Source organism: Podarcis melisellensis, assembly GCF_964234715.1.
Source record: "Podarcis melisellensis genome assembly, chromosome: 11".
Classification (NCBI taxonomy): Eukaryota; Metazoa; Chordata; class Lepidosauria; order Squamata; family Lacertidae; genus Podarcis; species Podarcis melisellensis.
In genome coordinates, this window is record NC_138543.1 from 8,120,188 (window position 1) to 8,133,187 (window position 13,000).

General features: G+C 38.4%; 1 protein-coding gene across 13 annotated transcripts in view; it reads left to right on the forward strand.

The window, feature by feature from the left end:
• Positions 1–13,000, forward strand: part of AOPEP (aminopeptidase O (putative)) — a 204,936-nt gene that overhangs the window by 21,601 nt on the left and 170,335 nt on the right. For all 13 annotated transcript variants that reach the window (XM_081930531.1, XM_081930529.1, XM_081930536.1 and 10 more), the window contains 2 exons: positions 4,156–4,312; positions 7,046–7,294. In XM_081930531.1, the coding sequence (XP_081786657.1) occupies positions 4,156–4,312; positions 7,046–7,294 (406 nt within the window). The remainder of the gene's footprint in view (positions 1–4,155; positions 4,313–7,045; positions 7,295–13,000) is intronic.

Here is a 13,000-nt window from a genome sequence, read left to right on the forward strand (position 1 = left end):
GTAAGTTGTATAAGATTTATGTGTGGATTTTATTCATTCATTCATTTTATTTGTATGCTACTTTCCCACACAAAAACCATGCTCAAAGCGGCTTATTTGCAATAATTTCTAGAAGGCTTTTCAATATACAAAGTACTCAGCTAGATTGGTAAATAAAAAGCGTTTTATATGCGTTTTATATGTGATATAACACTGTGACACTAGATGGCACTGTGGAGTGCCATCTTTCCCTAGTGGATTTCTCTGTATGAGTTTACAACACATTTAACTGAATCACTTCTCTGGCATGTCTAGATCTAGCCTATGTGCTTAACTGTTCTTATCCTGATTATACGCATGCTACTCAGAAGTAAATCCCACTAAGTTCATTTTGGACATTTTCCACATATAGGTGTTTATAACTGGAATCTTAGAACCTTCCTCAAACTCTTTAAGATCTATGGTGACAATGTATGTGAATGATTTCTGTAACTGAAATCATGTTTATGAAATGCTACATATTTTAGCAGTTTAACCAATTCTGACATTATGTTGCTAATAATTTGGTTAAAAAATGTTCTGTGCAAATCAGTGCTAATTTCAGTGTCAGATTAATATAATATTTTAGTGGATTTTTTTTAAAAAAGAAAATGTAAAATCTTTTTCAATATTATTCTGAAGGCAGGGAGCAACAATCCAAACTTAAACCAAAGTCAGCAATATCATTAATTGAAGGGGATGATACATGGCAGGTAAACATATACAAGAACCATTGAATTAAATCAAATCTATTTCAATGTGTTTTCGATGAGAATAAGTGATGTAAAAGATATTATGATCAATCCTAAAACAATTTACATGTAAATTGCAATAATATACTTAGATTGCTATTTTCACATATAGCACTATTGTTCCAAATGTATAAATAATGTTGCTTCAAATAATATATTTCTGCATAGCTTGTGAACAGATTGGAATCTTCCACCAGTTATTTACATGCAAAGTTTTGTTTAAAACATGCTGTAGGAACTGCAGGAAACTTGAGTCACAGTTCAAAGTCTTGCCAGTGGTTCTGCATACCAGTTGGACCATTTCAGTGCCACATGGAAATTTGCATTGCTTCCATGAATATTTCTTTCATTTCCACCCTAGGTGGTGCTGTGTCCAAGGGAGCTACACAAGGGCATACTATTGAGACAATAGCACCAAAAATACTAGAGGAAGATGAGAATTTAACATTAAGGGCAGAAAGGCAAAGAAAAGAGAAAAAAGCTGCATCAGGAACAGAGAAGAAGACAATCAAGTTTAGTTAGTTAATTTTTTTAAAGTTCAGTGAGTTCTTTGAAACAATAAAAGGAGGAATAATAAGAATTAAAATGAGAGATTAATGAGACTGCAAAAGAAAATAAACAAATGACCGAATCCTTTGTAGTTTCAGGAAATATCATGCACAATAGGAATACAACATAGGTATGTGAACATAGTTTCAGAATTTCTAGCTGTGGTGAGGACTACAGCTGCTACAATCCACGAATCCTGTAGAACCTTGATAATAATAAACTATAGCTTGGATCACAGCAAGGCTTCTGTAAATGGAAGGGCTGGGTTCACAAGAGGACTTTGTTCATGAAGGGATCAAGATCCAGTGAAGGATCACACTGCTTGAAGGGTAGGGAGAGTGTCAGTTTTTACTGACTTCCCTTGTGCCTCTTCTCATGCTGTCCTGGAGACTCCCCCAATCCTGCAGAGCAAATTTTCCAGTGGCACATGGGGCTGAAGGGAGAGAGGGAATTAGGAAGGGTTACACCCACCCTTTCATTGAGGGGAGAATCACATGAATCAAGGTTTGCTCAGGGCACTCCTACTAGGGTGAACAAACTCAAGATCCCAGTCTATGTGTCAATAGGAATGGTCCTAAATCATAGTTATCATTTCATAACTTTAAAGTGTTCACAACAGTTCATACGCATTTTCTTAGTAATCCTTACTGAGATGAACATTAACATAATTAAGCAACAATTATCCCCATACAGTGGTACCTTGGGTTAAGAACTTCATTCGTTCTGGAGGTCCGTTCTTAACCTGAAACTGTTCTTAACCTGAGGTACCACTTTAGCTAATGGGGGCTGCCGCACTGCTGCCGTGCAATTTCTGTTCTCACCCTGAAGCAAAGTTCTTAACCCAAGGTACTGTTTCTGGGTTCTTCTGTAACCTGAAGCGTCTGTAACCTGAAGCGTCTGTAACCTGACATACCACTGTATTTCAGAAGAAAAATTGACGGTGAGAAATAGTGACTTACCCAAGAGTCAAACTCGGCATGATGGGAGAATCCACATTTATTTATCAATTTATATCTAGAATTAGGGGAAGCTGTCTCTTATATGCAGCAAATGTTGTGCACACATGTGAATATAGGGACATTTCTCCATTTTACGTCTCTGTCTGCTTTGGCCCTAAGGCAGCCTAGTAATTTATAATAGATGAACAATTTGAACCAGGGACTTCCTGGTTCACAGCTCTGTCTCTAAGCCACAATGATAGAGTAGTGCATAGCAGATGTGGTGGTGGTATGCAGTATGTAAGCAGCTTTTCTCTGGAATCTCTTCGTGAAGAGAGAGAAAAAGATAAAAAGAGAAACAGCTGTTTTATGAAACTTCACATGTTGCAATTTCACTCCTGATTAATGTTGCCGGTGCTGCCTGCAACCTAGGTGTTGCATTCTATTTTACTGTTTTCATTACACTGTAGTGCAGGATTGGTAAATATATCCTGTTCTTTTAAAACTGTTTGCAAAGCTGTGTACTTAAACCACTGTTTAAGTACTAAACCCCCTGTTTGTGTATCCCTATTTTTTGTTTTCTTTATACTGTTTTCTCCCTTGTCATCTTTTTTGTTTGGGATCATTGACTCTCAGTTTGGATAATTTTTCTTCAATTATTATCTCTCATATAATTTCAGTTTACTGTTTGACTTGAAAATTGCCACTGTGGCCACTTCCAGGCAACCCACTGAGCATTCATCATGATTTGTTTGTATGGAGATTAGATTACATTGGCTATTTAATGAGGGTTTATTCTTATTTGTTTGTGGAGAGGTTAGATGACATTGTTTTATTCCAATTTCTAGGACATTTTCTCATCACATTCTTTATCTCAAGAAGTCAAATCTTTTTGAGAAATGATATTGTTTTGCTAGACCTCTTAATCAATTACAATTGCCAGTAAGTGCTTGAATCCTGCCCCAAAATATTGACAGTCTGGAAATACCCAGTGTTTATTTTGTAGAATTTGGGGGAAGTATGAATGAGGGAAGATATGGTAAAGCAAAATGCTTTTAGTCTTGGGACCTGTGTGTTGAAGCTGTTGAAGTTCAGTTGAAACCAATTCACATGTGCACGTATAAGTTGCTTGCACAATATACTGATTGTGTTTGAAAATCACTGTGTGATTTGAAACCCCTGTCTGTAGTGTTGGTTGGATCTGTGATAGCTGCTTCAGATGTGCAAGTCTTCATTTGGTATTTCAGTCATCGTGGTCATGCATTTGTGAACTAGGACATCAGGCTTCAAGGTCAACAGAGCTGACCTGTCAGCATTCAGAGACTGAGAACTACTTTGGTTCCTCCCAGTTTACTGGATGTCAAGATTAAGGAAAAATCCATGCTCCCTTTCATCTGTTATGTACAAAGACAACTTTCGAAGAGCAATTGGTTAGCTGGCCAGATCCAGCTCCCCATACTTGAGATAAATGATTCTTGAGAGATAGTTACATCTGATGTTTAAAATTCAACCGTACTATAGAAAGGAAGCTATTAGAGGGTCCTTCTTGATTCAACCCTTAGTATCAAATTGAGTGTTTTGGATTATTTTTATAGAACCAAAGCTATTAAAATGGAAACAGGTCTGATTGTGGTGATGTGAACGCTACCGTGACACTTTTGCCTAATATTTTCATGAAGTGAAAGGCTTACTTTTTCACAGTTGTACTAGATAGTAGAAAAAATAACTTCTATATAGTCATAAACTATGATCTTTTAAAAACAGTATGGTTGAATAATAAAATAACAACAAGAAATCTAACCTTCAGGCTTGGTGGGAAGTCGAATCAGAGAACAATGTGTTGGATTTAGCAGCTCAAGTGCCAATGCAGAGTGTAACTTGTGCTCTTTTTTTCATAGGTGTATTAAATTGGTTTTATTATGTGACCATGCCAATGCCAGCATCTACATTCACTATTGCTGCAGGATGCTGGGCAGAAGTTAAAAGAAAAACTTGCGCAACTGATGTTCAGAGGAATGATGGGCCTTTTCCACTGTTGTCAAAGGCGGATGTCAGGTCGGTGATTACAGTTGAAAAATATGTACTTTAGAGAGCATTCCATTTTTTCCCTGTTATACAAGAAAATGAGTCATCATAGTCAAGGAACAATAGCAGAACATGTTTAATCAAAGCAAAGGGAAACCATATAAGAGAAATTACTCCAATGGGCAAGGATGAGCAAAGGCATGTCGCTTACGTTGAAAAAAAAGAGAGCATTCTTTGAGTAATAGAATTTGTTTCTACATGGATTCGCTGAAGTATGTGAAAAGTGAACTCCTAAACTATGAACTATTCTTTTGTCTTCATTATAATCCATTATAATCTTGTTTTTAAATCACTTAAGTTGCTTTTGTTCAAAACAAAACACTACAGTTAACATCTGTATGGTTGCAAATGTTCTATTTGCATTCATAATACTAAGGAGGTGCTCCTTAAGTGGGCATCCTTTAGTTCAGTAGCAGTCTACTCTCTGAGACTCTAACTCTGGATTTTTTAAAATTCATAGAGAAGCAGTACTTTGTCTTTCTACCCATGTTTTCCATCCTTTTTCCAATTCAGCTTTGTCTTAAGTATCCTGTTTCTAATAGTTGCTGTTTGTTCACATATTTGTAGTATGATAGGCTCACAGACAAACATATTGCAGTTGTGATACATTTGTTTTTAATGTTTTTGAGTCTGTAACAGATCATCAATTTCATGGCATGATTTTGTTCAAAGGATTTTGAAATACATTGCTTTTAATATGTTCTGACTGTATACTATTCAAGATTAGAAACATCATTCAGAACATCTTCACGCAATAAGAATTTATTATCCAATATTCTACAGATGATAAACAGGTTAAGAGTCAGGAGTGAGCTCTGCACTCTCTTTCCTTTCTCATGTCTGCTTTAGCTATGCCTTACTGTTCTAATTGCATCAATGCTGACCAGAATTCTCATCTTAACAACAGCTTTAAATGGATTTATGAACCCTAGTTAAGATGGTTTACGTTTAGTATATTCATGTTCTCTTCAGAGCTTAGAGGTATTGGCAATAATAAAGAAGAACCACACTCCTTTTCTGATAAATGAGTAATTTGGGTGCTGTTAAAGTTGTAAATATGGAAAGGAAAGATGTGTAGTTTAAATTCTGTAGCCCTGAAACAGAAGTACATCATAATTTTTACCTATAGGGTAGGTCTTTAAAAAACTAGAAGTTGTGTTTGGATTGAAGAGGAACAATCCTAGAAACAGAAATATGTATCTATGTAGTCAGTTATTCAGAGCAATAATGTCCCTTTTGTGATACAAATGAAGGAAGAGGCTAAGAAAATAAGTGCAACAGTGATACATATGGATTAACTTTCAGGAGAAGCTTTCTGCTTAGAAGGATATGGAAACAGGGCATTAGCCTGTGATAAGCAGCAAATGAATCAACATGAAAGACCTAGAAATGTGGATGTGAGGGCGATCTGGCTGCGACATCTCTCACCCCATTGATCGCCAGGGTTGATTCGGCTGATCTGGCTGGCTAGGCGGGTGTCCCCTTCCTCCTTCACCGCTCCATGTGCGTCCCTCCCGAAGCTGCGCGCTCGGTGGAAGAGGACGACCATCCCAGATAGAGGGAGTGTACCGTTCTTCGGTCAAGGGTATACGATAGCTGCGCTCTAGAAAACACCACCATGGTCAGTTGTGCAACAATTTGCATTGGACTATAAAATATTAGACATGGTTCCCATGGGATGCCTCAGTCTCAGATATGCCGTGCACCTGACTGGATTGCCCCAGCCACTCTGGGCGACTTCCAGCAAATTATAAAATCACACCAAAACATCAGCCATTAAAAACTTCCCTATAAAGGGCTGCTTTCAGATGTCTTCTAAAAGTCAGATAGTTTCTTATTTCCTTGACATCTGATGGGAGGGAGTTTCACAGGGCGGGCACCACTATCAAGAAGGTCCTCTGCCTTGTTCCCTAAAACCTCACTTTTTGCATTGAGGGAACTGCTGAGTAGTCTTCAGAGCTGGATCTCAGCTTTTACAAAAGTACGTAACTCAAAAGCAATTTACATTCAAGCCTAAATTACATTACATTAGTACCTAATGAGCCTAAAGAACTAGGAATTAGGAATTTTGTAGTATGCCAATCCAACCGATTAAAGTAAACATCAGTTTTCTTCTTAGGATCTTGATTTTTTCCGATACATGCCTGATTTTTTTGCTTCATCTATTTTTTCTCTTGTATTATTCTTTATTAACTATACCTGTGTGAAAACCAACATGGATCAGTGGATGGCATATTAATTTCAGGTCTTCAAATATTAATTTAGACTTGAACCCCTTTAATGACATTGTGTATTATTTTATTTTATTTTTTTAATCACTACTAAAACATATTCTCAAGGTTGTGGGATATATAATAGTTGGAAAGTGGCTGTACAGCAGAGACATTCCTACAGACCTGCAGACTCAAGCAAGTCAGCCAAACCACATGTCACTAGACCAGCTTGATGTGGAAGGGAATATTTTAGCAGAAACCCTGAAAATCAGCAAAATGTTAATCTTTATACTGAATCTTCTTAAGAGCAGCATATTTCTATGCCATCCAATTTTCTCTCAATAGTTGTGGCAGTCCCATTTTTTTTTCCACCAGAGAAAAGAATTGGTTTTCCTAATGCAGCAGGCCACCTCTGGTTATCCATAGCTGCGTTACCTAAGTATGTCAGAACTTTACTTACTAGAAATAAGATATTATTTTTCAATTTCAGGTTGTTAGAACAGACTTGTGGTCATCTGCCATATCCTTGCCGCTTCCAAGATCCTGCTGCCACTTCTCAGGTGGTCATTCCTCATCGTGTCTTTGCTCCTCAGTGCCTTAAGAAATCCTGCGAAGAGGTTCTACTGCAACTGATTCCTCAGTGTCTCTCAGCTGCTTATGATCTCCTGGGTACCCATCCCTTTTCTAGGCTTGATGTCTTGATTGTTCCACCCAACTTTTCCAGTCTTGGAATGGCCAGGTATTGATATTTTTCCATTTTTTCATGCATGCTGCTAATTCTTCACGGTATCTACCTTGCTCTGTTGTCCTTACCAAGCAGAAGAGCATTGTTTAAAATCCTATCTATATTTGTCATACCTGCTGTACTTCAGGAGATGCAAGACCAGTAGTAGTAAATCATAGCTCAGCTGTAGCCATTTGGAAACTGAAAATGTGTTTTTGAAAATTATGACTGCGTTAAGATAAAGAGAACCAGTGGAGATAGCAAGGACCATGTCTACTACCTTTTGGCTGTTGGAGGCTAATTAATGGCCAGGTAAGATAAAAGGTGGGATATGAATGTAATAATAGGCATATAAGTAATGACTATATCAACTGTTTAACTGCAGTGTGAATTACTATATTTGAAATATCTTTCTTCAACATATGTATCAGAAGGAGAGCAATGATAGATACCAATTATTCCACTGATGTTAGCAGTGTGCTGTGCTAGCTGATTTATGGGAACAAATATAAAACATAAGGCCACAAATGACACCCTTAAAATATAGGCATGTAGTCTGGAGGTAGTGAGCCTCTTAAGTGAAAGAGATCCTGTTCTGATTTTGAGCACCCTGGAGGAATCTAGTTAATGGATGGTACAAATGATTCACATAGACCATCAGTTATGTTTCTTGGGCTCTGCAGACACAAAAGAGCTATTCGGGGAATTCTGAAAAGGGAGCACAAAATAGACCTTCCCACTGGAGCTGTTACGAGGACAGAAAGGATATGTGGAAGCATTGTTTATATACTTACCAAAGAGATTCCGAGATTCTAATACTGGTAGCTGGTGGCAGTATTGGGTTATTTGAAATGTTATGTCCTAATAAGCACTTGGGTTTTTCCATATTTTGACAGAACTACTAATAGCACTGTATTGTAAACAAGGAGATTCCCCTTCAGATGATGATTTATATGTTATTTTCATTTATAGACTGCACTGAAAGATCTTGAAGAGGTTTACAATAGATATATATTGTACCTAGAAAGTACAATAAAACCATGTCAAATGATTCATAACAAAATACAGAAACAATACCATGTACATAAACATAATATCAAAATAAATAAAGCTACAGCACCTGCAAGGCAATAAAATATAAAATTTCAATCAACACAACATACATACGGTCACTTAATCTCACTCAGCACCTATTTCACACAACCACTACAATCATTCATTACATCCATCAACAACTCATACATAAATTACTGACATGTAGCCATATTACAACCCACATAGAAAGGTCCGCCGCTGAGCCTAATCTCTGAAGCACTTATAAACTCATGCTCCTAATATTAGGAGTGCTAATAAATAATACTCCTCTCATATCTCTCACCTGTGAGGAGCCCATATCTATCAGAGCAAGCTCTTGCTCTGGTGGGTATAGAACAGGGGTCAGCAATCTTTTTCAGCCGTGGGCCGGTCCACCGTCCCTCACTGTCCATCGGAACATATATTTTGGAGGGAAAATAATGAATGAATTCCTACGCCCCATAAATAACCCAGAGATGCATTTTAAATAAAGGCACACATTCTTCTCATGTAAAAACACCAGGCAGGCCCCACAATAACCCAGAGATGCATTTTAAATAAAGGCACACATTCTTCTCATGTAAAAACACCAGGCAGGCCCCACAAATAACCCAGAGATGCATTTTAAATAAAAAGGACACATTCTATTCATGTAAAACCACGCTGATTCCCGGACCATCTGTGGGCAAGATTGAGAAGGCGATTGGGCCGCATTCGGCCCATGGACCTTAGGTTGCCTACCACTGGTATAGAACTACAGTACTTCTATCCACTCCCAGGTTCCAACTATATAATCATAACATGCACAGTACCGCACAACCTCAGCACCTGATAATCAGCGCTGGTAGCAGACACAAACATCAGCTTCTCATTCAAGGTGGCCTCGAAGGTCACCATAAACTCAGATTGTTGGGTTTTTTCATATTTTGGCATTGATCATTGGTTTGACTAAAGTACAGACTATAGGAACCATGGTAAAATTGACTTATGTCATTACACACTTGGGAAAACAAGGTTAATGTTCTGAACAGGCAAACTGTTGTTAATGCATTTGTTTCCTTTTGGGATAGTAAGACTGTTTAACTACTTGTGGTTCATAGGTCTTCGTATGTAGTATTTGTTCAAGATAATACAGTGCGTGTTCAGATAAAATAACAGGTGAATTTCCAGCATGCTGGTAGGATATAGTGCACGTGGGGAGTAATTGCATCAGAAATGAGTTCATGAATGAAACCAAAGCAAAGTAATTATGATGGAAGTAAAACCTGATTAAATTTAGAGTAAAGTGCTACATGTGAATGTGTCTTTGTGCATAAGGAAATATTTTTGTGGTTATTCTAATAATTCCAATTTTTTAATGTCTTAGTTACATTAAAGTGAAATGAAAAGAATGGCACTTTTCCATGTTTCTTGTGCTGTTACATACCGTATTTTTCGCTCTATAGGATGCACCTTGTTTTAGAGAGGGAGAACAAGAAAAAAATTCTCCCCCTCTCTGCGCAGTGCCCCTTCAGCAAAGCGGCAGGAGAAACGGAGCCCCTTCCATTTCTTCTCCCGCTTGGCTGAAGGGGCACTGCACCTTAGCTCAACTGGCACCTACCCTTCAGCGAAAGGAACCCGAAGCATCTGGAGGCTTCAGGCAGCTATCTTTGAAGCCTGGAGAGCGCGGCGGGAGCGCTCCCACTGTGCTTCGGAGGCTTCGCGTTGCTTTCACTGAAGCCAAGGAGCCTGCATTTGCTCCATAAGACACACACACATTTCCCCTTAATTTTTGGAGGGGGAAATGTGTGTCGTATAGAGCGAAAAATACGGTAAGATGCTTACATATCTGACTACTTTTTGACACCTAAAAGAGTGTGTGTGAGATACACACACACACACACACACACGTATGAAATTTATAACATCATGTTCTTCTGGTTGATGGTGCAAGATATTCTGTACATCTAATTCCTGTCAGTCCTTACTGTAACAATGCAATGACATCAGTTCAGATATGCTCCTGTATTCCAGCGCTCCTTTACTACTTTATGTATTATTTTGATGCAGAAAGGATGCTGCGCTATGTATTTATTTAATCATCTAGCTGGCCTATCTGCAGTAGTATAAACATAACGCAGCCTGCTGGCACAAAGGATCTGCTGTTCTGAGAATTCTAATTGTACTCCAGCCTGCCAGAGAAGGAAAGAGCCATAAATTTTCAGTCATTATCTTTAGATTTGGGATATTGTATGTGTGTGTCCATGTACGTCGGCAAGTCTGTTCCTCATTAGCCTTGTAGCTACTTCATTTTTAATGCACAAAAGTAGTACCATCTCTTATTTGAGGGGGATGGTTATCTCACATTTCAGAGTAGGAAGAAATGATGGTGCTTCTTCCGCAGAAGAGCTTAATTAGAGGCTTGAGGTTGTATTTTCCAGCGGCCACCACAGCAGATTCAGCAGCATTTTCTTTCAAGACCTGCCGACGCCTTTTAAAGGAAAATCTTCCTTTGAAATCTTACTTATATGTCTTGCATGTATCATCACCTTATGTTTTTAATTTGCTATGGACTTTTATATGGTAAGAGAAACCTGATTACTTATTTTAAAAAAATAATTAGAGGCAGCCCCGCCTGCTTCTAGATCTTAAATAGAAACTTAGGGGTGGGTTTTTTGTTTGTTTGACAATGCCTAGGTTGGTATTGCCATCATCCAGTGGTTCCTTTCAAGTCAACAGAACAGTGAATTGAAATTCCACAGTTGCTGTTTCCAGCATTAGCCCTGTTCTCTTGCTCTGCATCACACTTCCTATTTTCAAAGGCTCCTCATACCCACTGGTGCCTATCACAAGCAAATGTTTAGATGTGCTCTTTATGAAGCCAGAGGAAAGTGTCACAGTTAAAAAATAATAGTGTAAACATATTTTCCTTCTCTGAATCCTGAGATTTATTGAGTTTTGAGCTTTGATTGTTTCAGCAACATTTAATTAATTAATTAATTAATTAATTAACCAACCAACCACCTTTATCTTCCAAGTATCTCAAGGTGGTGTACATGGTTCTCCTCCACCCCATTTCATCCTCACAACAACCCTGTGAGGTTAGGCTAGGCTAAGAGATGGTCTAAGGTCACTCAGTGAACTTAATGGCTGAATGGGGATTTGAATCCTGGTGTCCCAGGTCCCAGTCCAACACTCTGACCATTATGTCTTTTTCTGTAGAGCAGTGATCATTTGAGTTGTAACCAATTGTTTATGTAAGATGCTAAAGCTGCTGCTACGTGCTCTGGTTACCTGCAGTGTTTTCTCTAGATGGGGCAATAGCAGTGCAGCCCTGTAGCAGCTGTTCATGCACTCCTCCTAGTGGTGCAGGAATAAAACTGCTAGCACATTTGCAAAACTAAACAGTCCAGTATGGTTTGACTCTCCCACTCCCTTGAAAGCAAGGAGGGAAAAGGAGATCGAAAAAGAGATATACAGTATGCAGTTCTTGTCGAACACAAACTGGTGTTTTCCTGGAAAGAGCAACATTGGCTTATCCATGTGGTCTTTCCAGGCTTTAAGGTCCAGTATAGCATTAAATTGATGGCAGGAGTGGGGAGGAGGGGAGTGTTGACAAGTGTCTGCCAAGTTTTATACATCTCTACATTTAGTAATGGCTAGAAGTAATTAATTAGACATAAGGTAGGAACGTCCCAGAAAGATAACAGCAGCTGACTGTCTGTATAATGTTGGGATAAATAGTAAGTACTATTCTCGAAGCGTTCATTATATATTAGTAGCAAACGAAAAGCTAACATAGGCCCTTTGTTGTATCAATCATATGAAAATTCAGTCAGTATCTAGTTAGGACATTAACTCCAGTGTATTCCAGATGCTGGCTTAGTTTTTTAAAAGGCTTGCCTAGAGGCAGGCTTTAGCGTTCTTATTTTGGCTTTATACTGTGTGATTGTTCTTCATCAAACATACAAAAATGGTTTAACGGCCATTAAAACTAGTTTGAGATGTTTAGTACCCAGCATATTCTCTGCTGCTCATATAACTGCCTCAAACAGAGGGTGGCTTCAGCTATAGAGAAATGATGACAGAATGCCTGATTAACATGGCATTAATTGTTTGTGCTTCCTGAATCAAGCATACTGTTGATGAAGTCAGTTTTCTGAACGCATAAGAGGAGAGTTATCAGCAGACTAGGCGGACCCTAGGAAATTAGGAAAATAATCCTAGTTAGGGAGAGTGGTAAAGTCCAATACAGCCTTATGAAGATTAAGCATGTTCGGCTGCCACAAAACATTGGCCAACTATCGAGGAGAGGAAGAGAAATGGAAAACTTGCTGGGAGAAGAATGGAATGGAGTCCTGAACAGGAGCACTCCACACTTCGACATTTTGTAGTATACAAATTGAGAACTTGTACATTGCTACATTGTACATGAACATGGGAAGTATGAAGCAACAGGGAAGATATACTCTTTCATATAAAAGGCAGGAGAACTAGAGTGATTGGGAAGAGTTTTATGGTCTTAAAATTGGGGTTTGGAGTAGACCTTCACTAGGGAAGTACCACAGTGTAGCGTGGAATGAATTTGGTAAATAATTGGGTGGAGTGTGGAGAAGGATGTCCCCTTGATTAGAGGCATAGATGCAGAACCCCCCTATTTCAAATATT